General features: G+C 36.2%; 3 protein-coding genes across 4 annotated transcripts in view; 2 read left to right on the forward strand and 1 right to left on the reverse strand.

Annotated features, from left to right (window-relative positions):
• Positions 1-11,982, forward strand: part of LOC110110672 — a 42,463-nt gene extending 30,481 nt beyond the window's left edge. The window contains exon 8 of the transcript XR_003703182.1: positions 11,842-11,982. The gene's annotated coding sequence lies outside the window, so the exon portion shown is untranslated. The remainder of the gene's footprint in view (positions 1-11,841) is intronic.
• A 12-nt stretch (positions 11,983-11,994) lies between these two features.
• Positions 11,995-14,999, forward strand: LOC110110599 (abscisic acid 8'-hydroxylase CYP707A2). 2 transcript variants are annotated; one of them, XM_020842166.2, is made up of 7 exons: positions 11,995-12,156; positions 12,253-12,859; positions 13,107-13,580; positions 13,665-13,848; positions 13,987-14,093; positions 14,425-14,543; positions 14,674-14,999. In XM_020842166.2, the coding sequence occupies exons 2-7, from the start codon at positions 12,281-12,283 to the stop codon at positions 14,765-14,767; spliced, it is 1,557 nt and encodes a 518-aa protein (XP_020697825.1). In that variant the 5' UTR covers positions 11,995-12,156; positions 12,253-12,280; the 3' UTR covers positions 14,768-14,999. The 2 variants fall into 2 exon arrangements, with proteins under 2 accessions (XP_020697825.1, XP_020697824.1); XM_020842165.2 differs by having other exon boundaries at positions 11,995-12,859.
• Positions 15,000-21,040: 6,041 nt separating this feature from the next.
• LOC110110569 (protein root UVB sensitive 1, chloroplastic) overlaps positions 21,041-27,939 on the reverse strand; it is a 58,142-nt gene continuing 51,243 nt past the window's right edge. The window contains exons 6-7 of the mRNA XM_020842098.2: positions 21,801-21,977; positions 21,041-21,708 (exon numbers count right to left, since the gene is read on the reverse strand). Of these exons, the coding sequence (XP_020697757.1) occupies positions 21,418-21,708; positions 21,801-21,977 (468 nt within the window). The 3' untranslated portion in view covers positions 21,041-21,417. The remainder of the gene's footprint in view (positions 21,709-21,800; positions 21,978-27,939) is intronic.

Below are 27,939 nucleotides of genomic sequence, written 5' to 3' on the forward strand. Positions count from 1 at the left end.
TAGGGTTCGGAATCCTTACAGCGAGACAAACAAAATATCTAACAGCAACGAACGACGAAAATCGCTCCGCGGGCCCCGAAATCAGACTTCTTCCTTTGCTTTTCCGCTCTTTCTCTCTCCTCAAAATATCTGTTTTTATAAAATGTTTTCTCTCTCCTCAAAACGAGCTCATTTTCTTATATCATTAGTGGGATCGGCCCGGCCGATCGCCACATCGTTCCGGGACGATCAGACCAAAATTGATCGTCCTGGACGACTCCCAGAACTATTCTCAGGACGATATTTTCTACAGTGCAGATCGGCCTGGACGATCTCACCATCGTCCCGGCCGATCCCGGGGAAAAATCACTTTTCCCAGCAGCTACAGCAAAGGAACGAGGTCTCACATAGGAAAAGCTTTGGCGATGAGATATCTGACAGTATCTAGTCTAGGAAGAAGAGCAGGGCTATGCCTGTTGAGTTCAGAAGGAGGGGACAGTCAGGAGTTTCTTCTAGATCAGATAAAGACAGTGTTGCTAATTATGAGGGTTTAGTCAGTGGGTTCCCATCATTATATTAGTAGTGTGGAAGGAGGCACAATGGATAGTGTTATAGGGCATTGGGCCAATGTTTTTTCTTTGGCCATTGCATATACGAGATTATTTAGTGTCCATAAAGTGGCTTTGATACACATTCTAATTTGAGAGCTGTAGCTCTAGGCAGCGGACAGTGGAAAGATCAAGATAGTATCACCATGATCGTATTTTGAGTCTTCTAGTAACTGAGATGTCAGTCCGTTATCATGAGGTCAACCTTCTAGGAATTTATCGGGTGCACGAAGTTATGTTGCTTTGACCCTAGAAAAACCAGAGTTTATATATAGTCTGACGTAGTAAGAGGCTAACAAGTCTCTAGATATTGTGATAGTTACATCTTATATTTTTATATCTCCTTATCATATTTTATTTGATTCTAGTGATAGTCATTCTTTCATATCAGAGAAGTATTTCAATTCTTTTAATTTGCCTTCCATATTATTACATGTCTCTTTATCTATAATTTTACCTATGGGAGATGGAATGATAGTTATTAGGGTTTATTTTTATGATTTAAAATTTATTTATAGAGTTTAGAGATTTGGTTTGATTTTATAACCGAATTCTATTTTGATTTCATTTGAGATATGGACTGGATGAGTCGATATGAGGCTTAGATAAACTACATGAACAAGATAATGAACTTGTATTAGAATAATGAGAGCTTTGTATTTTAGGAAATTAGAGGTATTCTTTCTTGTCTGATTTTTACTCTATAAGTGAATAAGCTTTGGAGGAAAGATAGTATAATATTTTTAGCATTTGTTAGAGATGTGAGACTCTCTTCTACATATGCTAGTAGTGTCCCTATAGTTCAGGAGTTTCCAGATATATTCCCTTAGGAGTTAGTGACTTTACTGCTAGATAAAAAGGTAGAGTTTTGTAAGATATTTTTCTGGGTACTGCTTTAATCTCTAAGATCTGTGTCAAATGTCATCTAAGAAACTTAAGGAGTTGAAGGTGTAGCTTCAAGAATTGATGGATCAAAGCTTTGTCTGTTGTAACGTGTCTCTATAGGGAGCACCTATATTATTTGTTAAGAAGAATGATGGTATCTTACCGATATATATTGAGTAAAAAGATCTAAATAAGGTAACTCTAAAAAATAAGTATCCTTTACCTAAGATTGATGACTTATTTGATCAACTGGTTGGATATTCAATATTTTCTAAGATTGATCTATTATTTGATTATCATTAATTGAAAGTGAGGGCAGAGGATCTGTCAAATACTGCATTTAGCACGAGATATATGCATTGTGAGATTTTAGACATGCCGTTCGGACTGACTAATGCCCTAATAGTCTTCATGAATTTGATGAACAAGGTTTTTAGAAAGTATCAGGACCAATTTGTGATCGACTTTATAGACGACATTTTGATTTATCTAGATCTTAGGAGGATCATGCAACATACTAGCTTGAGGATTGCTTTAGAGATTCTATGACAAAATCAATTATATACTAAGTTCTTGAAGTGTGATTTATGGTTGATTAGCATTTCTTTTCTAGGACACATTGTAAGCAGTGCAAACATTTTGGTAGATCTCCAAAAGATTCAGGATGTTTCTGATTAGTTAAGGCCTACTATAATTTCTAAGATTTATGGTTTCTTAGGCTTTGTTAGTTATTATCGAAAGTTTATTTAGAGGGTTTCTCAAATTTTTTTTTTTTGCTTTGATGAGACTTACTCAAAAGTCAATAGCTTTTATATGGACTTTAGAGTGTGAGGAGAGTTTTTAGTTGCTAAAAGATCTTTTGACTTGGGCTCTGATTTTGACTATCCCTTTAGGTAGGATAGATTTTAGGTTTTTAGTGATGCTTCACTGAAAGGATTGGTATGTATGTTGATGAGCACGATAAAATTATTGTATATACATCTCGATAATTGAAATCAAATGAGAAACTATATGCACATGATCCTAAGTTAGTAATTGTGGTATTTACATTTAAATTTGGAGGCATTACTTATACAAGGTTAGATGTGAGATTTTTACTCATCATCAGAGTTTGAAGTACGTACTTAGGATCATAAGTTATGTAAAAATAATTTTCGAAAAATTGCATGCTATCCAAACTACACAGCTTGCTTTATACCGCAGGTTATATGACCGCCGAAATTACCGTCAATAAACCTTCATTTTTCTGTAGTGTAGATCTTCATCAGATGGATCTAAATTTGTGACAAAGGATATGACTTTAGTGTTATCAAGTATTATGATATGTCTATTAAGTATCAACATTATTATAACTTATAATTTTGAAAACTATATTTTTTACCTACAACATTCAAAAATTTATCCAGGAATCATTATAAGCTCAAATCATAAATCGTCTACGCCATAACATCTATATTGTTGTGTTTTAGTTTTTTTAATTTTTTTATAATTTTTAGGCTCTGGTGAAATTACTTAAGAAATTAGTACCTAACTGTACAAGTGGGGGTTTTGAGACTATCAGATATCCATTTTGCAAACAAATTTTTTCATAATTTTCTAAATAAAATAAGTTATTTTATGAATATTTTTTCAATAATTTTTGAAATTCTTAAGAAAAATTCTTTGAATTTATACTAATTTTTTTTTAAATTATATTATTAAATTATAATTTTTTCTAAATATCTAAATCCACTTAATAACTTCCTAAGCTACTTACCCCCATCCGTTTCATGTTCTATAAAAGAGAAAACATGAAAATAAGAGAAAAATAGAGAGAAGGAGAGAGAAAAGCTTGGTTTTGACGATCGTAGAGCGATTTTTGTTGTTGGCATAGTTGAGAAATTTCCTTATCTCGAGGTAGGTTATGTTTGGCCTATTTCATATTTCAATAATTTTGTAAGAAAGTAGACATGTGAATTTTCCAAAAATAATAAAAAAATATTTTCAAATAAAGGTGGTTAGGTGATTGAATATCCTTTTATAATATTACAATTATAAAAATTAGCCATTGATCAAAATTCAAAAGTTTTTAAAAACTTAATTTTATGAATCCCGCTCTGATATCACTTGAAAGTTCGTTAGGGTTATTGAGCCCTTATGAACTAATTCCAAGACTAACCAAGAGGGGGGAGGGGGTGAATTGGATATTTAAAATTTTTTAAACTAAAAGAAAAAAATTTAATCTTACAGCAAAAACGAGTTAAATCAATAATAAAAGATTAATCAAAGATTTCACCCAAGCAATTAATCGTAGTAAAAGTAAAGTGTAGAAAATAATAAAAAATAACACACCATATTTATAGTGGTTCGATCAAACCTTGACCTACATCCACTCCCTAGAGGCACCCTCCGATTTTTACACAAAACTTTTAGTGACTCTCCTTTAGCCCCCATAGCTAGGCGGAGAAGTCCTTACAAAATCACTTCCACCTTCTTTAGTGCGGCGGAGGAGCCGGATCCTTTGACACAAAAGAGATCTTTTTCTTCCCAAAACTTTTCTCAAGATGAATCTTGAATTCGATGATACTAAGGTGCAAACTTGCAGTAACAACCATGTGAAATCCCTTCCACACCCCCTTGAATCCCCCTCCAAAAATCTTCTCTCTTTCTCAAACTCCACCATTTCCTCTCTCCCTTTCAAGTTTTCTCCAAAAGAACAAAGCTTCAATGGTTGCCAAAGACACTTACCAAGTGCTTTGATAAAGATTAAATAAATGGCTTTGAAAATACTAAAAATCAATCTTGGTAACAAAGATCTTCGAAGATGATTGCAGGATTGTTCTGTAATATGTGCTAAAAAAGAGGGCTTCAGAAAACCCTAAAAACTCAATTTCGACGCCAAAAATTATCCTGGACGTTCACATGATCGTCTAGTATGATGTGCAGAATTTGACTTGATAATCCTAGACGATATCAGGATAGTCCTGGATGATCAATTCAAATTTGCACAGATCATCCAAGATGATATTGTGGATCATCTTTGATGTTTAGAAGAAAAATTATGGTATTTTGTCTTGGATGATTTAGGAAAATCAAATATGTTGGCAAATTTTGTTCAATATGATATACAGAGCATCTAGGATGATCTGATTGAACAATTTAATTATAAATTAGTCCTCCAATCATATGATCAATTTAGACATGATTTGTATTGATCGTCTATGATGATTTAGATCGTCCGAGATTATTAAAAATAAAATTTTATCCTTGCCTAAATTATCATTGATGGGTATTTTCCAAGATCATAATGAATCGTCCTAAATAATTGAAATCGCCTATTACAATTAATTCAATGAGCTAATCGTCCTGGATGATATAAATTATCCTGTACGATTAGTTCAAAACTTGAACTTCTAGTTTTGACTCAATCTCACTCCCCCTAAGTGTGTGTGGATGGCCACCAAGTAAGTATACACAATTATAGGACTTGACTAAAAAAACCAAAAACACTTCAATGAATATTACAAAAATTATTATAATATAATATATTCTATCCAATATTGAGCCTTGAATCTTTATTGGATGGTGCATGATATTCATAAAAAGTTAGCACACACACAAATAAAAATATATTGTAAATATAAGTAAACAATAGGATGTGAGCTATAATATTTGTTTTCATAAAAAATATAGACTCATAAGATCGAATTGTAATAATTTTGACTTCTAAAAATAGTAATTTAGTTCAATTAAAGCTTTAGAAAGATGTTTTATATAATTTGTGGTAATTTAATTATGTTTGAAAATTTTGAATTTTTACTCAGTAATATTCGTATTGTCCACCAGTTAGATATTTTAAACATGTTTTGAATTCAGTCCAATTATGTTTTAATTAATAAAACGTATTGAAAAATATGTTATGAAGTGTTGTGATGTGATGCCAGCGCCAGTGGGCAGCTGAGGTGAGATTCTATCATGCCAGCGCCAGTGGGCAACCGACATGGGATTATGTTATGCCGGCGCCATTGGGCGATCGAGGTGGGATTATGTTAACAAGTATTTGCTTATAATTAAATTCATTTCAATATTTATTTAATTATATTTAATTTTAGTATATGATTCAACATAATGTTCTCAATTCTGTTGGTTTTGGTTATTGATTTTTATTTTAGGCTATGATAGCCCACTGAGCCGTGTTTGCTCATTTCTATTTTTACTTTTAATTTTTAGGCCTAGGAAAGGGTAAGGAGCAAGCTGAGTAGTTTGGATAGCACGCTCCGATCTATGTTGTTGGTATGTTTTGATTAGTTTTGATTTTTATAGGTTTGACTTTTATTTTTGTTGTACTCTCTATTGCCAAGCATTATTGTAGATATATTTTGGATTATATATAAAAAATCATGTTAAGATTTAATAATCTTTTGCTTTATAATGTAATTCAATAGTGGCTCTATGTAATATATAAATTGAAAGTTTTATTTCATTACTTCTCCAACCAAATCTTGGGATCAGTTTTACAACAATCGGACACGGTATGACTTGTATGATATTGGGTCATATCGAGTTGGGTTCTGACAAGAATGATAAGATAAATATGATTGCAAATATTTTGAGTAGGAAGTTATTAGGTACTTCTCTTCCATTGTTTACTTCTATATACTCCCTTGTTCAAGATTTGGAGAAGTTAGAGATAGAAGTAGTATCGATTGATACAACTCCATATTTGTTAGCTTAGATGCTTGTTCAATCTATTCTATAAAACAATTAGGAAGCTCAAAAATAAGATTCAAAGAATTGGAAGTTAAGTGACTAGATTAAGGCTTGTAAGACACCTAAACTCTCTATTTTTCCAAATCAAGATAAATGCATAATGTCATCGGGGTTATAATCGATCGACTAACGAAGTCAGCGTATTTCATTTCGATGCAACAGATTGATTCGATTGATAGGTTAGCACATATATATGTCATATATATTATCAAATTATATGGTATGTTGAAGGTGATTGTATTTGATCGTGATGGTTGATTTACCTCTAGATTATGGAGAAGAAGTATTCAGTAGGGATTTGGTACAAATTTACACTTTAGTATGTATTTTCAGACAAATAGTCTGAAAGGATTATTTAGGTCTTGAAGGATCTTTTGATATTATGTGTTCTAGACTTTAATTATAGTTAGGAGGATCATATCCCACTAATAGAGTTTGCATATAACAACAATCATCAGTCCAACATAGGTATGACTCATTATGAAGTCCTATACGAGAGTAAATGCAGAACCCCTTTATCTTTGACAAAGGTGGGTGACAAAAAGATGATAGGATTAGCTTTTATTGATAACACTATAACAATGATTTATCTAATTAGAGAAAGGTGAGAGATGTACAAGATAGGAAGAAGAAATATTATAATAATAAATACATTATGGTGGGATTGCATGTTGGTGATTTTTTTAATGTCAAAGTTAACCCGATGAAAGGTGTTAGAAGATTTGAAAGAATCAGTAAGTTGGGTCTAAGGTATATTGGACCTTTTGAGATTATTAAGAGGATTGATAGTTCTGGTTACCGGTTATTATTATCCGATCATATGTCAAATATACAAAGTATATTTCATATATCTTCTTTGAGAAAGTGGATATATGATTCTGCAAAGAGATTATCTACTAATGATATTGAGATTCTTCTGATTCTATATTATAGGGAAGAGCCAAATAAGATTCTAACATATGATGTGAGAAAATTGAGGAGCAAATATATTCTAATGGTTAAGGTGCAATGGAGGCACAAGACCGCTGGAGAGGCTACTTGGGAGAATGAATCTTAGATGAGATAGTTGTATATAGGTTTATTCTGACTTATTTTGATTTGAATATATTGAGGATGATATTTTTTTAAGGTGAATAGATTGTCATAACTCAAAATTTTAAAAAAAGATATATATTTTTTACATATAACAGTTAAAACTATTTCGAAAGTCATTATAAGTCCAAATCACATACCACCTTTGCCATAAATATATATTTTTGTGTTTCAGTTTTATTATTTTCATAATTTTTGGGCACTGATGTAATTTCCTAAGAAATTAGCATCTATAAGTACAAGTGGACTTTTTGGGACTATTAGATGTCCATTTTATAAACCGATTTCACCCTATCATTCTAAATAAGGCTGCAGCGAACCAAGCATTCAACGAGCTACTTGTTGCTTGATTCGATTAAAGCTCGTTTGTGATCGTTTATTTAACTAAACAAACAAACTTGAACAATTTTTTAAATACTCGATCCTTAAATAAACAAGCTTGAACACTAATGTGTTCGTGAACAATATCATTTAAAGCTCGTGAACAAGCTTGAAATTAGGCTCAATAAGAAGCTCGATTCATGTTCGATTCATGTACAAGAGAAATTTCACATTTGTCCATGTTTGCTTGATTGCTTGTTTAAAAAATATTTATGAACAAACATAAGATGGATCATAGATCACTTGTTCGTGAACGAGCTAGTTTGGTGGCTCAAAAAAATTAGTTATATATGTTCATGAACTTGCTCATTTGATAGCATAAGAATACTCATTAGATATGTTCATGAACGTGCTTGTTTGATATTTTAAAAAAATTTATTAAATATATTCACAAAAATGCACGATGTAATTATTTGTTAGGAGGCTCGATAAAGCTCGTTTGTTAAGTTAATGAACATCTAGAAGTAGAGCTCGTTTTATATTTTTGAGATTTTTTCGATCAAATTTATTTTTCTGTTATTGAGATAAGAGGATAAATTTATTTTGTTATAACTTTCATCATGTAATTATACATTAGAGATTGAGATTATGAACATTTTGAGTAGATTTTACAAATTTTTTGTAGGGTGGTTTTGATAAAATGGCAATTTGTATCAATTTTAAAATTTATTTTAACTTTTAAAAATAGTATTTTAGTTAAATAAAAGTTTTAGAATTTTATTATATATGTAATATGATTATTTGGTTATATTTTTAAATAATGAATTTTTTGCTTCATAGAGTTTCTGTTGCTATTGTTGAGTCATTTTATCAATTTTTTCATTCAGTCTAATCATGATTTAATTAATGATATGCATCAAAAAATATAAAAGAAATGTGATATGATATGACATGATGTGATGTGATGTTATGACAGTGCCAGTGAGCGACTGAGGTGAGATTTTATTGTGCCAACGTCAGTTGGCGACTGAGGTGGGATTTTGTTATGCTGGTGCCAGTGAACAACCGAGATGGGATTTTGTGATGTAGGTAATCGGAAGAGGAATGCGTGAAGCAGCAAAACAAACAAAATAGTAATAGAGCAAACTGAATAGGAATTAGAAAAGGTAGTATATTGTCTTCTATCTTTCTATGCTTCAACACTACAACTATATATGTCTCCACTGTCTAAAAGCTAAAAGTGGAAAAACTAACAAAAGCAAAAACTATATTAGCATATAATAGAAAGGGAAATTAAAGTAGTGGGAATTAAGCTACTAGAGAAGAAATGAAAAGGGTAGGAGTGCAATAACATAATAGATGGTATGATATTCCCTTATCTTATGATGTACTTGCATCAATTCTCCCCCATTGGAGAAAACTTTGTTGTCTCAGCAGAGGTTGAAATAAGAGCATCGTCTGTTGGATAATATAGATGAAGATCAGCTACATTAAAGGTAGAAGCTGTGCCAAAGTCAGTAGGTAAATCGATGATATAAGTATTATCATTGATTTCTATGATATGGGAAATGGACCAACTTTCTGGCGGCCCAATTTGGAGTATACTCCAGGAGGTAGACGCTTTTAGCGAATACGCACCATGACTAAGTCACATGGTTTAAAAATTCTCTTCCGTCGGTGAGAATCAGCAGCTGTTTTATAATTTTTGTTAGAAGATATGAGTTTGAGGCATACATCATGGTGCATTTTGGTAAATTGATTAACCACTTAGGCTGTGCTGCGACTATTACACTTAGGTAGAACGACAATGTTGACAGTGTGATTGGGTACTTCTGTGTAAACAACACAGAATGGTGAAGTGTTTGTCGATCAATTTGGCATGATTATAGGCCAATTATGCTTGGCTAATATTTCACCCCAAAGTTTGGGGTGCTCTTGAATCAAACACCTTAACATATTTCCTAATGTACAGTTTACCACCTCAGTTTGCACATCCGATTGATGGTGGTAAGCATAACTTAAATTGATGTCTGTTTTAATCCTTTTCTACAATTCTCGTTAGAAATGACTAACAAATTTAACATTGCGATATGAAGTTAAGCTGCGGGTGATGCCATGTAAATGAACAATTTCATTAAAAAATAAGTGAGTTATGTTAAGGGCATCAAATATTTTTTTGCAAGTAATAAAATACACCATTTTGGAGAATTTATCTACCATAACCATGATAGAATCGTTACCTCATTTTGTTTGTGGTTGGCCGAGAACAAAATCAAGACTAAGGTCTTCCCATATTGTATCAAGCACAAGTAAAGGTAAGTACAAACCCATAATTTGGTTGCTTCCTTTATAAGACTGGAACACATAGCATTGCTCAATGAATTTAGTGACATCTCGACATAAATGTGACAAGAAGATTCATAGTTGTAGCTGCTCGATGGTCTTGTCATGACCGACGTAGGATGCCAGACCACCACAATGCAATTTACGAATAAGCTACTGTCGCCATGAAGATTCTAGTATGCAGAGAGAATTCTGTTTGAACAAATATCCATGTCTAATAGAGAACTTCCCAACTGAATTCTGTTCTAAGCAATCAGCCCATATTTGCTTGAAGTCTTTATCAGAATGGTATAAGTCTTTAAGGCATGAAGACCAATAAATTCAATGTTTAATTATAACAATAAAGTGGATTGAATGCTTAAAACATATGCGACTTTGTTTTCAGAACTAGATTTATGTTTAAGAACAAAATACAACGAGGGTGCATGCGATTGAGTGTTTTCTGGTTGTTAATATACTGAAAAGCTTTATAATCATTGTGAAGTATAAAATCTTGATGTAAAAGATAATGTTCCAATTGCTTGAGGGCACGGACAATGACATAGAGTTCTTGCTCATAAACGCTCCATCTTTGACGGGCCAGACAAAACCTTTCACTGAAATAATCAACAAACTTGTTATTTTGCATAAGGATGACTCCAACACATGTACCCGAAACATCTGTTTCAACAATAAAAGGTTTTTCAAAATATGGTAGTGCAAGGATAGGGCCTGAGATGAGAGAAATTTTGATAGTGTCAAAACTACTTTGTTGTGTATCTTTCCACATGAATTGCTTGGATTTCAAGCAGTCGGATAGCGATACATCTAGTATACTGAATCCTCTTATGAAGCGCCGGTAAAAATTCACCAATCCATGAAAACTGCGCACATAAAAAAAGGACTGAGGTGTAGGCCATTCGAAAGGGAAATTAAAGTAGTGGGAATTAATTTGCTATAGCAAAAATGAAAAGGGTAAGAGTGCAATAACATAACAGATGGTATGAGATTCTCTTATGGTATGATGTACAACATCAGTTTGTTATGTCGCTGTCAATGTGCGACCGAGGTGAGATTTTGTTGTGTCAGTGCTAGTAGGCGATCGATGTGAGATTCTGTTAATGAAGTGTTGTTATGCCGGAGCCAATGGGCTGTCAAGGTAGGATTCTTTTATCGAAGTATTATTATGCTGGAGCTAACGTGCTGCCGAGGTAAGATTCTGTCTGATTTTAAATTTCCATCTCGGAGTTTTAATCAAAAATGTTTTTCCCTTCGTCATCAAATATGATGTTCTTTCGTGCAATCCGAAGAGAGTAATAGGATTCCTAATATTTTAAGAATGAGAAATGTCTTTTTCTTTAATCACTAAACACATTAGTAAGTAGAAATTTGAGCGAGCCAAATATATTTTGTTTTTTAGAATAAATTAAAAATTTAAAGATCTGCTTGTCCATGGTGCATGTAGCCTGGAAGCCCGTTCCCCCTCGTGTGCGTGATACATGTGGGAAGCGAGGCGAACCGTAGTCCTCCGGCTCAAAACCTGCCCTAGTTTGGTGAGTGCAGCCTGCTCGCTGCGGTTCGTGGTGGTTAATTTTATCGTCTTCTAAAGCTCTAAAAATGTAGGCAAATTATTCCATCCGGTCACCTGATAGAGAGATTCGTCTCTCTGTTTACAGTAAAAGCACAGGTATTGTAGCATACCTGCGCTTTACTGTAGACAGAGAGAGATCCAAACTCTTATGTGTGACCGGATGCAATAATTTGCCAAAAATTTATCCTAATTAAAATATAGCGCTGACGATGAGCATGCGTTGCCATCCATAACTTTAAACTGTAATATTTCGATTTTCAAGCCTACACCAGTCGTGGTTCATGGATCCTGCAGATTCATTCCTCATATGTGTGAGCTCATAGGAGAGTACATAGCTGGAAGGGGAACTGGGTGGACTTTAGCTGTGTATTACAGAAGCATTGGCTTCCACACCCGGTCCCACAGCCCAGTCAGCCTTGCTAAATTATAAAACCCCCATCACAGCTGGCCGATCACTCCCAACTTGTTTTGTCGTCTCGGCTTATAAATACATCGTTAGCGGCCCGGTCTGCTTCCCAACATCCCTCCATCCCTCAATTTCCGCCAACTCTGCCACCGCCATCCCTCGGCTACCTCCGCAAAATTAATTCCAGTCAACAGAGCATCAAGGTAGCTCTTCCATCCATCTAAATTTTAAAGTTTATCTCTATTATGGCACTCGTTGATGATAATAATAGTAATAATAATAATTATTATTATTATAAGTTCTTGTTCCACCGGCTCCGCTTCCGCTATGAGCACCGTTATTTCCATGCCGAGCGCCACCGCCGTTAACGTTGTTCTGCTACTGGCGGCGCTTCTCTGTCTGATTTTCCGCCACGTGGGGTGGAAGAAGGCAGCATCAGCGGCTGGTGGCGCCGCAGGGGAAGATGAACCCGTGAAGCGGCTGCGGCTTCCTCCAGGGTCGATGGGATGGCCTTACATTGGGGAGACGTTCCAGCTGTACTCAAATAAAAGTCCCAACAGCTTCTTTGCAGAGAAGCAGAGGAGGTACGGGGCGGTTTTCAAAACGCACATACTAGGATGTCACTGCGTGATGATGTCGAGCCCGGAGGCTGCCAGATTTGTGCTGGTGACAAAGGCTCACCTCTTCAAGCCAACCTTCCCTGCCAGCAAGGAGCGTATGCTGGGTCGGCAGGCCATCTTCTTCCAGCGAGGCGAGTACCACGCCAGGCTCCGCCGCTTGGTACTCCGCGCATTCATGCCTGATGCCCTCCGATCCAAGGTCTCCTCCATCGAGGAGGTCGCTCTGCGGGCCCTCTCGTCCTTGGAAGGAGGCGGCTTCATCAACACCTACAAGGAGATGAAAACGGTACTGATTTACTGATCGATCAATCAGCATATAATTAATTAGCTCTTGCCTACTAACTACCTAAAATTAATTAATCCATCTCTCATTCTCTCTCTCTCTCTCTCTCTCTAACACTAACACGCTACTAAAAGATCATGCATACTTCTAATCAATAAAAATTTAATTGGTAACTAACTAGCTTGCTCGCTCGCTCAATTCATGAATTAAATCCATCCTAATTAATTAATTATAATGCTCCGGGCTGCAGTACGCGTTGAATGTGGCGCTTCTTTCCATATTTGGAAAGGAGGGGCAATCCTACATAGACGAGCTGAAGCAGTGCTACTACACCCTAGAGAAAGGGTACAACTCCATGCCCACCAACTTTCCTGGGACACGCTTCCACAAGTCCTTGAAGGCCAGGCATCAGCTCGGTCTCCTCGTGGCTAGGATCATCTCCTGCAGGAGGATGCCGAGGATGCAACAAAAATTGAGAGGAGGAGGAGGAGGAGGAGCTGGAGTTGCTCCTGATCATCATAATGAACAACATCATCATGAATCCGCCTTTGCCGACGTCGATCTCCTCGCCTCCTTCATGGATGAAAAAGAGTCTCTTACCGACGAACAGATAGCCGACAACATCATCGGGGTCATCTTTGCAGCCCGCGACACAACCGCCAGCGTCCTCACTTGGATCCTCAAGTACCTCGCCGAGAACCCCACCGTCCTCCAGCTCGTCACGGTAATTAATTAACAACGTCTATCGACAAATTTATTTACTTGTTCCATACTATTAATTTCATTAATATTGTTTTACAAAATGCAGGAAGAGCAAGAGGAGATTCGAAGGCGTAAGGAGGTTGTGGTGGGAGACGACGATAAGAGGGCCTTGAATTGGGCGGATACGAAGAGGATGCCCGTCACTTGCAGGGTCATTCAGGAGACCATGAGGGTTGCTTCCATCCTCTCTTTCACCTTCCGGGAAGCGGTCGAGGATGTCCACTATGAAGGTGGGTTCTCGCCGCTCAAGCCATATACATTAATTAATTGTTCTTAATTTTTTCCATTGCTCATTGAAATTATTAGGACAAATTAATTTAGACTTACTAGCTAATAATTAATTACAAGTTGTTACTGATCCGACGCAGGTTATCTAATACCAAAGGGTTGGAAAGTCCTTCCCCTGTTTCGAAACATTCATCACAACGCAGACAATTTTCCAGACCCCGACAAGTTCGACCCCTCCAGATTTGAGGTATGAATCCAGCAATTAATTATGGTACAGTATCTCATAGGATGAAAGATGAGATGAGTAATTTCCCATTTGGTCTAGGGAGAAGTAGTGGAGTTTTTACGCCGGCATTTCGTTAAAATTGGATAGAAAATCTTATTATACAAGTAGCTAGTGGCCAGAATTTGCCTATGTTATTTTTAAATTAAATCTTAATTTATTATTAATTATATTTGAACCAAATAGTCAATAATTGCTTATATGTTATAACATGGTCACATCTTCCCGTTGTCTCTTTGAAGACCCCATTAATTCAAAGCTAATTATATGTCGGGTGTTGCGTTGATCGGTGCAGAGTTCACCGAAGCCGAACACGTTCATGCCCTTCGGAAACGGGACTCACGCATGCCCTGGAAATGAGTTGGCAAAGCTGGAGATGCTCATTCTCCTCCATCATCTCACCACGAAATACAGGTTGATTAATTGCTCCCAAAAAATATATGACAACAAAAATATATTTCTCTTACATAAAATTACTTATTGGTCATTATCCGACATAGCAATAAAACATTGAAACTGAAACTGTGCTTAATTCTCCTTTCAGGTGGTCAATTTGTGGACAGGAAAGTGGAGTTCAGTATATTCCCTTCGCCCTGCCAATGAATGGATTACCCATAAGCATCGCTCTCAAAAAATGATGAATTCCATAGAGTTTAGGACTCCCGGCAAAATCAAATTAGAGAGGCGGAGCAGTTGCTTTTCCTCATTTCCAACGGATGTTTCGTGCGTGGTTTATGCGCATGATCTGTATGCTAGGATTGATGATAATTACTCAATCACGCACCAAGGGCTCAAACTCAACGCACAAATATTCATGAATGAATAAGGGGCTCAGCTCCGGCGTCATATATGATATTTAAAACAAAAAAATTTTTTTTCTTGTAGCTTTTCTTGTAGTAAGTGAGGATGCTTGCTACCCTTCCATCGAGCAATATTTTTAGGCAAGTTCTTCATGAAGTGGTTGATATTCTTGATAAGTTCTACTGATTATTGATAAATAATTCATTCAATTGGATAAATTTTAAATACAACATCTTTTATTAGTAGTTAATTTTATAGATCCTTTTAGTAGATAGGTTCTAATGAATGAATGCCTACTTGAAATTTGTTGACTAGATAGTTTATAAATGTAGACTTGATCTAATTCATCATCAACAAGTTTGAAAACCCAGTACACACTTTCAAGTTGATTTGATCAATCTAACCTGGACAAATATATGTGTATATTAGCTCATTGATTATCTTGTTTCTTCTATAAGGCCAAGAAGAATATGAGAATAAATGTAGAAAAACCAATTTTCCTTAGTGAGTTTAAAACATTAGATCTTCAAAGTTCTTGAATCTTGATAAGTGGCATACACATTAGTAAAACTTCGAATTTGTGTAAAGGGTTAGCTACAAAAACTTTTGTTAATTGCTTTCTTTTTTACTAATCTTTGATCTACAAAAACCCTATAATTGTACTAATGGTGAGGCTAAGGCTTCGTTTGGGACAGCTTTCTTATTGCTTCTTAAAGCAGCTTTCTAGTATAAAATTTTTAAATTTTAAACTAGAAAAATGTTTTAAAAAATAATAAAAAAGTCATCTCAAACGAAGCCTAATAGAGCTAAAGTTGTTACTTCTCAATGATCTCAATTGAAAAAGATGAATATTTAAAAGTGGAAAACATTTAAAAGTGGTGAACATTTAATCACCAAGAGGGGAATTGAAACCAAGAGGAGATTGATGCCAAGAAATTTTTTGCAAAGGCATAGTTTGCTAAGGAGAAGGCCTAAATGAAGTTATGTTTAATTTCTTTTGAGAAGGAACTTAATTAACGAAATTGAGGTTATCATGGAGAAGGCCAAAATAAGTTTAGATTTATCAATGCAAGGATTAACACTTACGAGGTAGCTAGCTCCAATAACAATTATGGATGATCTACTTTGGAGTGACTCCTTAATAAGGTGATTGAAGATTAGTCTCCATTACAGGTAGTGGGCTAACAATAATTTAAATACTATGGGGCCTTTATTTGGTTTTGAAATAAACAAATACTATAGTTCAACATTCATCAGAATAGGGAGTTTGTCACAAACTTATTCTAAAAATTCCAATGCTAATGAAAAAGGAATCCTAAAGAGCCAAGATCAAGTTTTAGTCTTAGATGGATGAGCCTCAACAAATAATTAAAATGGATAAGTACAAAGTCAAGAATTTAGAAGAGAAAGTCATTGATAAAGTCAAAATAGTAGTGGTGAGATTGTTTTTGGAAAATAGATATAAAATTTTAAGAAGAGAGTCACTAAGGAGGTTGAACTCACTGGTGATATCACTAGCTAAGGTTGTGAGTGGGACTCAATTCCTAAGTTGTTTTCAATGAAAGTGAGAACCTCAAGTTAGCTCTAATAAGAGGAGAGGATACTTGAAGGTGGCTAGTCCTGCAATGAAGTTTGTTAAGGAAGAACAGTGAATGCCAATTTCTATGTGCACACATGAGGAAATACTTATGGAGATTGAATTACTAAATAAAATCATTGTGATCCTCAAAGCCTTCATCATGGTTGGAAAGATGGAGATTATAGAAATATATTCTATCTTGAGGTTAATCATTATGGCTAAATGAAGTTGAGGACAACATTAATTGTTCAAATGATCACCCTATCAAATTGTGTAAAGAATATATTTGCGAGGGGTATGGAGATCGACAAGATCGGGATTGAAGTTATAACTTGAGTATGAAGTTTTCCTTACAGTAATTGATCCATACGAGTAATCTTTCTAAAGAGGTCTCACTCAAGTTAAAATCCTCGTGTACTAGAAGAAGCTTCAACTTCATTATATGATTTCATTTTTGAAAGTTCATGTAGGTTGTTGAACCTAAATGAACCATCCCGAGGCTAACCAAGAGGGGGAGGGGGGTGAATTGATTATTTAAAAATTTTAGGCAAAAAGATAACACTTTAATCCCCTTTAATGCGGAAGAAAATTAAAACTACGATAATAGAAATTTAAAGTTTATTAACCACACCATAAACCAATAAAAAAGAAGTACGAAATAGTAAAAATAGAACACAAAAATTTATAGTGGTTTGGTCTAAATTGACCTACATCCAATATATGGAAATCTCCTTTTCAGGTATTACAATAAAAGTTGTGTCTCACCTTTTGCCCCCATAGCAAGGTCGGGAAGCCCTTACAAAATCTTTTTCACAAACCCGTCGAAGGCAGCGAACTTGAAATCCTTTTTCACCCTCCTAGTGAAGGCAGGGAACCATCAATCCTTTTTCACTCTCCTGGTAACTGCAAAGAAACATCAATCATTTTTCTCCCTCCTAGAGAAGATAAAGAACCTGGGACTATTGTTGTAGTATGTCTTCTTGGAGCCTCCAAAGGATCAAAACAGAAGCTTGAAAAAGTCGAGGAAGAACCTTGCTTGGAGCAACCTTGTGCATCCTCATAAATCTTCCTTACAAAAATCTCTTCCTCACTTCTCTCTCCCAAAGCTCTCCTATGCACTTTTTTTGTCCCTCACAAAGCACTTAGCAGGCAAAAGTCTTGTGAAACAAGACAATAGAAGACTTTAAATAAAGAGCCTCCATGAAAGCCCAAAATTTCAATCTGGCACTTTCGATCGTCCAGTACAATCCAAGATCACCCTGTTCAGCCAGTACGAACTACAACCCACTATACGATCAGTTCAAGTGTTTATATTGATCGTCTTGTACGATTTGGCACATCATCCTATAAGATTAGTATAAACACATATATAATCATCCAATATGAGGGGCTATGTTTAAAAATTGTCTTATGCAGGAGTCGGGTCGTACAATACGATTGTCTTGATAGTCATGTATGATCAATACAAATACATAGCTAATCGTCCAATACGAGGGCAAGCATTTAATTATTGTCCCATGCAGAAATTAATTCATACACTACGATCGTCTCCAATCGTCATGTATGATCTATTTGAACAATTTAACCATAATTAAAAATCCAATCATATGATCAATTTAGTTATGATTGTCATCGATCGTACAATATGATGACAATCATATGGTACGATTAAACATAGATTTTGAATATTAAAATATTACGTAAATTGTGATTGGCAGCTATTTTGTTGATTATAACGAATCCTTTTGTACGATAGAGATTGTACAGTACGATGAGTTTAATCAATCTTAATTAACTAAGGTGCCATAATTAGAATTTCCTGTTTTAACAAATCGTCTAATACGATATAAATCATATTATAGGATTAGGTCAAAAAATATAAACTTTTCCAACTCACTCCATTGAGTGTGTGTGCAAGATTACTCAACTTAGTATCCACAATATACATGACTTGACTCAATAAAGATAAAAGTACATTGAAGTTAAAATTACAAATAGACTCAACCCTAGTCTACCTAATCTTGAGTTGATTGAAGTTGCCAGTGAATTATGGACCTGAAATATTAGTGAGCAGGGTAACAAAACATATATTTAATAGGAACAAGAAGATGGCAATATGGAAGCAATAATGTTTGTTGTCATAAAAAATCACAGTGCTTGAGTCCAAATTTGCAGCACTTATATGATGAGTTTAAATAAAAGTTGTCAAAATAGAACCAAACATAAAATTAGAAGAATGAGAGGTTAGTTGTTCAATAATTTGATCGAGGTCAAATTGGGGTTAAGCTTGATGACCTAATAAATCTGAAATTATTTAAATACAATTTAAATGACAAAATAATCATGTAAAAATATAAAATTTTAATTTAAAATTAAATTGAATTTACACATTAATAATATCTTATGTAATTTTAAATTTAAACATCTTCAATTTTTTAAATTTTTTTCAAATTTAACAAAAATTTAACTTTCATACAAAATTATAAATTTAACATAAATTATTTTTAATTTATGTTATATGTTTAAATCTAATTTACGCTTATAAATTATATATTAAATTCATATTTTAATTTTACATTTATAAATTACTAATGTTAGATCATTTATTAGTAATAATTAATTAATTTATTAACTTGTATAGTATGTAAATAATAAATGAAGTATATAATTAATTTATCATTATTAATTAAAAATAAATGCTATTTACATCATAAAAATTGTATTTTCAGTCTAGTTCAATGTGGAACTAGTTTTAATAGTAGACCAAACCGACCTTATGACTGATTCTTGACTGAACTGGCCGATTTTTAAAAGCTTGGTTTATATGCTTTAGCTTCTTCAAATCATCTTTTGAGAGATTGAATTCCTTTTCTTTGGTTAATATTCTTTTCAAATTACTTGGTATTGACTCAATCCATTCCATGTTGCTCTTATGATTGAATTTGTATAAATTTTTTTTTTGGGACATTTAGGTCATTTAAGGCAAACTCACACACACAGCGCATACACATAGACTCGAATCCTGAACCTCTTAGTTGGAAGCCTAAGCTCTCAACCAATAGGCCAAGGAGAGTTGTGTATTGAATTTGTATAATGCTATAGAACTTAGTTGTTCCCCTTAAAATGATTTGTCTCGTATTAGAAACCTCGACCACATTCGACTTGACAATTCTCCTTTGAACCCACCTATTGTCTAGGACTTTCAGTCTGTGGTTTAGTTAACTTGCCAAGACATTTTGACTCTGACTATTTAACAACTTATCCACCCATATCAACCCATCAACTTTTTCTAGGGGTGTAAAAGAGTCGAGTCAAGTCAAGCTCGAGTCACCCCCGATTTGAGCATAAACTTGATTAATTAATTGAGTTCGAGCTCCAGCTTTATTCTACAAATTTTAGCCATCTCATGAGTCGGCTCATTTATTATAAAAGAGAAAAATATATATTATGATTTAAGCATTGTAAAAAAGAATGAGAAATTATTAGAAAAATAATAAAATCTCACTTTATATAAGAGTGAGATATAATATTAACATTTTTTTAATATCTTTATACTTAAAATCTTGAATCATAATATATTTTAACTATAGTTTATATTAATATCTTTCGAACGAGTTGGTGCATGAGCTAACGAGTTTAGAGTTTGCTCAAGCTTGACTCTTTAGCTCATTGAGCTCAGCTCTAGAGCAATTTATCGAGCCAAGCCCGAGCTAGCTCATGAGTCGGCTTGACTCACTTACACCACTAAAAGATCCATATAAGATAGTGATAAGGTTGAATCCTTTTATTTTTATCATTTTAATAAAAGTTTGTTGTGAGTTACAAAGCATGATCTATCCTTTCAGTTGGAGGTAGTGGAATTACAAAAATATTGAGAATCGAGGCAAAAACTAGCGACAAGCAATAGCTTGACTGAGGTCTAGCGATGATCAACAATTGGGTGGAAGTTCGACATAAATCGATGGTCGAGCAAAAGTTTGATAATAGCTTGTGGTCGGACAAAAATCCGACGATGGTCAATGGCTAGTTGAAAGTCAGGCAATGACTAGTGGTCGTGGGGTGGTCAAGAAGCTTAGTGGCAAAAGAGATTATAGACCGTTTATCACACATTTATGCATCATAATGATATCAAAATTCAGCAAATCATGAGCTTGTAGGATTCATCTCATCGAACCACTCTATTCGACTAAAAGCATGTCACATTTTAAATTTATTTTGTTGTCCAATTTATACTTTGCAGCTTCCAAAAGTGCTTGGGCCCTCGATTTGAACCCATTTGGGGTTGAATTTGATCAAAGTTGGCATTGTTGAGTTCATCTTTTTGATATGTTCAGTTTGACTATAAATTTATTAAAATTGGAGTTCAAATAATCTCAAAATTAATTTAAAAATTTACGATTCAACATTGCCTCAAAATTCATGCCCGATCAAGAATTTTTATTTTATTTTATGATATATAAACAAATATTTCAAATTGCATTAGAGCTTCTATGGTTCTATCTCCTTGGAGAGCCAATTATCATATAAATTGTTTAGGAAAGATAACATCACATCAAATGCTAAGCACGTAATATACTAATATAATAATCACGGTATGAATGTGTATGAAGTATAATCTAACCACAACACGTCAGCTACCAGATACCAATTATGATCGTTGATTGAAATCTCAAGAAAGTGAGAAGCCATTCAGGCGATTCCAGATTTCAAAGCACGTAAAACCTGTGAAAACCTTCTGGACATCGGCCGCACAAGAAACATTAAGGTTGCTTAGCATTCTGCACTAAGTTTTTGAGTGGACATGATCAAGAAAAGAATTTTGAGGGCGCAGCAATGACGGATACCAAATTGATCTAGCTTTTGTCTCAACCCTCCAGTAGCAGAGGAAAAAAATTTTTGTATAAACGATCAACTTGAATGCACAATTGAGTTGGCATCACAACCTGGCAGTATTCTGTTTGGTAAGGGCCTTGCAATCAACCCATCTGTAAGCCAGCCACATTGTAAACCATCACGCCTGATGTAAATGAACTCCCTCTGTATATAATCTAAGGAAATCTGCAGCCTACCCCCTGAAGTACACTCATCAGCAATGCTTTTCGGTGCTATTCCCACATTTTGCTCAAGCCAGTAAAGATAGTTGACATGGAAGAGAGATTTGAGCATGTCTTCTGGTGAAGAGTCTTCTTTAAGTATTACCTACATTAAGTATTCATCATGTAAAGAATTAACAGCTGGACGATCAGATGCAACAAGCATGCTGTTTAAATACCATACTATTTTCTACTCACACGGAACTTTTGTTTTCCTTCTAAAAGTAAATAGCGCTCATCTCTAAACAGATCAAAAAGAGCAAATGCATCTTCCTTTCTGCTAATAGCATCGCTAAGCTTAGATCCCAGCTCAAGTCTGCGGCATATATTACCCGCAGCATCTATGGCCTCAGTGGACAAAACCTTGGATGAAGCCTGCAAAGGGAAGGGAAAATGGAAGTAAAAATGTTGAGGCACCCAGCATTCCAAAATGAACTTCAAATATCAAATTACATTTGATCAAAATCTGCAGCATGCAAAATCTTACCTTGGTGTATTGGAACTCATTTTTTTTCTTTACGGCTTTAGAAACCAGAGAGCATATGCTTCAAGCATATTTGATTATCAACGAAAAAGAAACAGTGAGAAAAAAAAAAAACACCGCAGAATCTGTTGGTTAAACAATCAGTTTTTTCAATATAGTCATAAATACTTCCTTTTGTTTCCCTCACTATGATAAAGAACATGAGCAAGATCAAGAAAAAGCGACAGACCACGATCTAACTTGATTGTGGTGAGTAGGCAAAAGTTTTTAGCACGTCACAGGAGGATCTCTAATGCAGTCGCCCTCTCCAACTCCCATCCCCCTCAAGTCCTCACCTGTGCGCTAGGTCCTTACATGCCTTCTCTTTCTCTCCCGACCCGACTCTCACCCTAGTGATGTTGCACAACCATTCACCCTATACTCTAATGGTATCTAATACCACGTGCTCCACTTCCTCCTACGTTAGCCGCTAGCATCACATGTACTCCAACGTTCTCCCTTTATGCCTACACCTATATACATTGACACCCCCAATTCCGATGGCTAACCTCTCACTTAAAACTACTCTCCACAGGTACTCATGCAAAACCTAGGCCCTCAATCATTCTCTCCCACTCTCTCTCTCCAGCGCTAGAATCAATTGTAATGCTCTTCCATTGGTAGCCTTCCATCTCTCTTAGCACCAAAGCCTCGGTATCATGCAGAAACACAATAATTAAATGCAGGGATTTTTTTTTTGAATAACTATTTATCTTCAATCGGGTTAAGTTTGAATAATCGTTGATTTTTTATCAGGATCATATGCGTACCGTCGATATTTAATATTGATCTGACTAGAACCAAATACTACCCTTCATGTTTTTTATTTTTGAAATGAACAAAAGTTTTAAGACAACTATGTCATCAAAATTTGATTTTTTGATAAGAGTTCCGCTGATGGGGACATCAGAGCATGAAAAGTTTATCAGAGGCGTGGCCGCCGATCTGTGGCCACGATCGTGTCGATATATTTTTAAGTCTTCATATGTATTTGTGTTTGTATTTGCTTTCCCCTTTTTACCCCTTAAGGCCTTAAGGGTGGTCATGTGTAAGATCAAAGGACGAAGTCGTCTTTTATTTTTCGTCCATTGTATGAGGCTATATATAGTGAGTTCTTGTGAGGCTTGAGAGAGTTTGTAAGAGAAATCCCTTGGAAAGGGAAGCGGACCACCCACCAACCTTGGAAGAGTCCAGGTTCGTGGCTAGTTTTATCTGTTCTTTTATTTCTAACCTCCCTCCCTCCTTGTTCCTCCAACCCACGGCCCACCCCCAACTCAAGCCACCGACCACTAATAGCCCCACCCAAGCCCATTGGCTAGCACCCAACCCCTTCTCCCCTCACCCCACCCACAACCCAACCACCAAGCCGCTGGCCCCTTGCTCCCAAATTTGCAAATCTCATTATTACTTTCCTTTTTCATATGTTCTCTTTTTGAGAGGTGATAATTTCAATCATTCCAAAATAAAATTTGAATTTGAAACGTTTCCTAAAATAGGATTCTATTTTAGGAAAGTTTCCGAAATCAAATTCAAAATTAATTTGATTTGGATTGGAATTAAATCCTGTATCCTAATTAGAGAATCCCAACTAGGAAAGCAATAAACTTTGCTTATTTTCTCCAATTCCTTCCCCCTATGCCGCCGGCCCCCTCATGGTCCTCTTTGGAATTATTTCCAAAGTCAAGCTACACTCTTGAAAATAATTCAAGCCACCCCCTCTCTCTTGGCCGAAATTCCCAAGGCCCCACCTCTACTTCTTTCCAAAATCACACCTTTTTCTTTTGGAATTAAATCCCAAGCCTCCTCTACTCCACCGGCCCCCCTCCATGCTTTCATACCTCCTTTAAATTCTTTCCAACTCAAGAGACTTTGATTTGGAAATTAATTCCAGCCTTTCCTTCCAAAATCCTCTCTCAAATTCAACTCTAACTCCACCAAAAATCTGAACTTACTAGTCCTAAACCTCCTTCATTAGGGCGGCCACTTCCCTCCCTATTCTCCACCTCAATCTGTGAGAGACTTCTTTCTCTCAAGTGGAGTCTTTAAGGGAAGCAACGACCATCGTCTTCAACCCTTCGGAACCGATGAATGGCCGATCCCGATCTTGATTCTGGATTCGTTTACAATGAGCAAGAAAACATCGACATTCTCCGGTCAACATTCTTTAACGTCAACCTGTAAGTCGACAACTCCGTCGAAGAATATTTGGATTGCACCATCTTCAAACTATCCGAAGCAATCGAAGAATAGCTTGCCAACGTTCAGTGGAAAATTGCTTCTGGTCTTCGACAAGGGTGAACTTCTTCCCCTATTCATTTATCTTCTAAATCCTCTGATCTTGTAGGTGGTGATTGAAGCACAAGGATTTGTGCCAAGTTCTCTGCCTTTGTTTAGTAAACGTAAGATTTGAGTTCTTGATTTTCTATGTTCTAATCTCAATGTTAACTTAGGGATTTTATTGAATAACTACTTAATTTACATTTTGTTGAAATTCTAAATTACTTTGGCGATTCAAGTTCTTAGTATGTGATTTGGCCTAAGCGTAACTACCTCTCTTTCGTTTTCTATCATCGTTTAGTGGCTAATAACCTTAATTACTATTTTCTCTTATTTAAAACGTGCAAGTTCTTATCACATTCATTTAAAAACATATTTAGTCCTGCATCATCCGCCTCCCTCAACTGAATTTTGATCCAAATCCAGGGAGTGATATCTTTTTTATTGATGGGTGTATATAACTTTGAATATGGTAGTGACTATTAGACTATTGTTGAAAGATAGACATCATAGCCACTTCATTGTTCGAGTGTCATTGGAGTACTTAATACCTATGTGTTTTCCAATAGGGGAATTGGATGTCATTTTCATCCTCTTAAATGCTTACGAGATAAATACAACAACAACATCAAACCTTTATCACACTACATGGGTTAAGTGACAAGAATCCTTTTCTCCATTGTGTCATCTTAAGAGTCAAACTCTAATTTAAATCTAATAAAAAATATTATTTCTAATAATATCTGATGAGGACATAAGCAGGAGATTCTGTCATATCTATCAGAGGAGACATCGTAGATCGACGGCTATGATTAGGAGCCTTTATTTGTGATGCATTTATATATTTTATTTTTATTAATGTTCTGGTTTACCCTATGATGCACCGACACGACACTTAGAGAGGGTATGCAGTGTCGGACACGGACACGCGTCAGACACGACATGGACACGTGTCCGACACGGCATTGGAGTGTCGCAATTAAAAAAATTATCCCACTACATGGGTTAAGTGACAAGAATCCTTTTCTCCATTGTGTCATCTTAAGAGTCAAACTCTAATTTAAATCTAATAATATCTGATGAGGACATAAGCAGGAGATTCTGGCGCATCTATCAGAGCCTCAAAGGAGACATCGTAGATCGACGGCTACGATTAGGAGTCTTTATTTGTGATGCATTTATGTATTTTATTTTTATTAATGTTCTGGTTTACCATTGTACCTCTGAGAGGGATTAGTTCATGTTGTAGCCTAGAGGGCAATTTTATTTTTGCGTCTTTTGTTCCTTGAGGCCTATATATGAATGCCCTAGCTTTTGTATTAGGAATGATGATTGTTTAATAAAAATTTCAGCACTTGTTATTTCTCATTGTTTTGAGTTTTTGAGAGTGGAGGAAATCCTAATAGACGGCCAGGCAATTCCCGTCAGCCACCGGTAGATTATAGGCTCGTGATTTGTATCTGTTCTTATTCTCCTCTCCCTTTCCTTCAACCCTAAACCCTAAACCCACACCCTCCCCCTAAAATCCGTCCACACCTCTCCCCTCCACCCATACACGCCAGCCTCCTTCCATCTCCACCTCAAGCCATCGGCCCCCTCCCCTCTCCACCCAACCCTACGGCTCCTAGCCTCTTCGCCCTCCCATTCCCCTACTAAATCCCCAAGCTCCGGCTTCTCTCCTAGTCGCCGGCCTACCTAACCCAAGCCTAAGCCGCCAGCCCTTCATGCTCCACAAACCCTTGTTTTCAAATTCAAAGTGCCTCTTAAACATCTTCCTAAATTATCCTATTATTAATTTGGAAAGTCTCTTAATTTGAATTCAAATGAGATTTGAAATTCAAATGAAATTTCATCTTATCTTCCACCAACTGTGCTAACTCCATAGCCTTCCCTAGGTTCCTTGGCTCCAGCACCCTGACTGCTGTTCGGATCTTCGGTTTTAGCCCCTTCATGAAGTTCCCTTCCAGGGCTGACTCTAAAATGTGATCCAATCTGCTAGTCAAGTACTTGAACTTGTCTCAGTAGTTTGCCACGGTCCCCTCCTGAGTCAGAGCAAAGAATTGCTCATAGAAATCTCATCCCCCATCGGCTCGAAAACGCTCCAATAAGCAATCCTTGAACTGTCTCCAACTCCGGATGGGCTCCCCCCTATCACGCCACTGATACCAGGCCAAGGCTTTTCCTTCCAAACACAATCTCTTTGCCGTCAGCTTTTCTTCCTCTGTCAACCCGTTGACAGCGAAGTAGCGCTCCACCTTGTAGATCCAACCATGGCCGTCTTCCCCCTCAAAGACAGGCATCTTCAGCTTCCTCACCCGTGGGTCTCCCCCGTTTCCCCTGAATTCTCCATAGCCTCCCATTCCTCAAAGATGAGGTACTCCCCAACTGTCACGATCTTCCCTCCGGCGATTATATCTGAATCCTTCATCATATTCACCTCTTCTCCCTTCAAAATCAGCACCTCGGCGATGGAATTCTTCCTTTCTCCCGATGAAATCAGCACCCCTCCAATCATTCCCCAAACTCATCTCTTCTCTAGAAAGTGGCTCTAGAAGCGGCATGTCGTCCTCCCCCTCAATGACCTCCACTTCTGGATTTCTCCTCCCCCTAAAAGGGGCTTTCCCCCCCCCCCCCCCTAAACGGGTTCGGATATCCTCCAACGACATGGCCTCCGGCGGTCTCTCTTATTTTCGATGTCGTCGGATTTGTCTTCATCTCAAGTAATTTTTTTAGCATTTCTTCCATCACGGCGAACTTCCCCTCCAACCTTTTATTGTTGGTGGTGATTTAATTTTGAAAATAAAAAAATCTTCCCTCCAAATCGAATTTCAATTGTCTGACTTCGCCTTCCAAGACTTCTACCTTCTTTCCAGTCATCATTCTTCCCCACGGATCTCAAGTAACTCACTTCCGGAAGCCAAAAGCTCGCTGAAAAATCAGGATTTCAGCCCCCTAAGGTCCCCAATCGATGCTCTGATACCAATTTAATAGGAAATACTTGTATTCACAAGCAAACCTAACTAAAAATAAGTACCACAACAAAGAAAACTGCTGTTCACAGCAGTAAAACAGCCAAAAACAGTGGAAAAATAGAGGAAAACTGCAATTTGAAGGAGCTTTCGTGATTACAACCATCCAATGAGAATTTAGATTTAGAAGAAATAAAATGCAAGTGGAAAGGAGAACCTTTGCTTAAGGAGACGCGGTGATCTTCCACTTGATGCCTTCGAGGTGTCCATCAAGGGATCCCGTCATTCATTGGTGTTTGGAAGTAGAATCTCCTTGGTCGTTGCTCCGTCTTGCACGTGGGTACCAAGAGAAAGAAGTTTATCCTTGCAAAAGAAGAGGCAAAAACTCAAAGCTTTAATCCCAAAAATCTGAAACAATTGCAGGTTTGAATCTCAAAATCTGAGAAAGAAAATCTCAGATTTTGGGTAGAGGAGGGTGGGGATTAGTGGGTGAGAGCTACGGCTTGAATCTCTCTCGGAGGAATTGGGAGATGGAGCGGCTCAGGAGGGGCGGCGGGATGATGATGAG

This window comes from Dendrobium catenatum, unplaced genomic scaffold (assembly GCF_001605985.2).
Source record: "Dendrobium catenatum unplaced genomic scaffold, ASM160598v2 fragScaff_scaffold_1639, whole genome shotgun sequence".
Classification (NCBI taxonomy): domain Eukaryota; kingdom Viridiplantae; phylum Streptophyta; class Magnoliopsida; order Asparagales; family Orchidaceae; genus Dendrobium; species Dendrobium catenatum.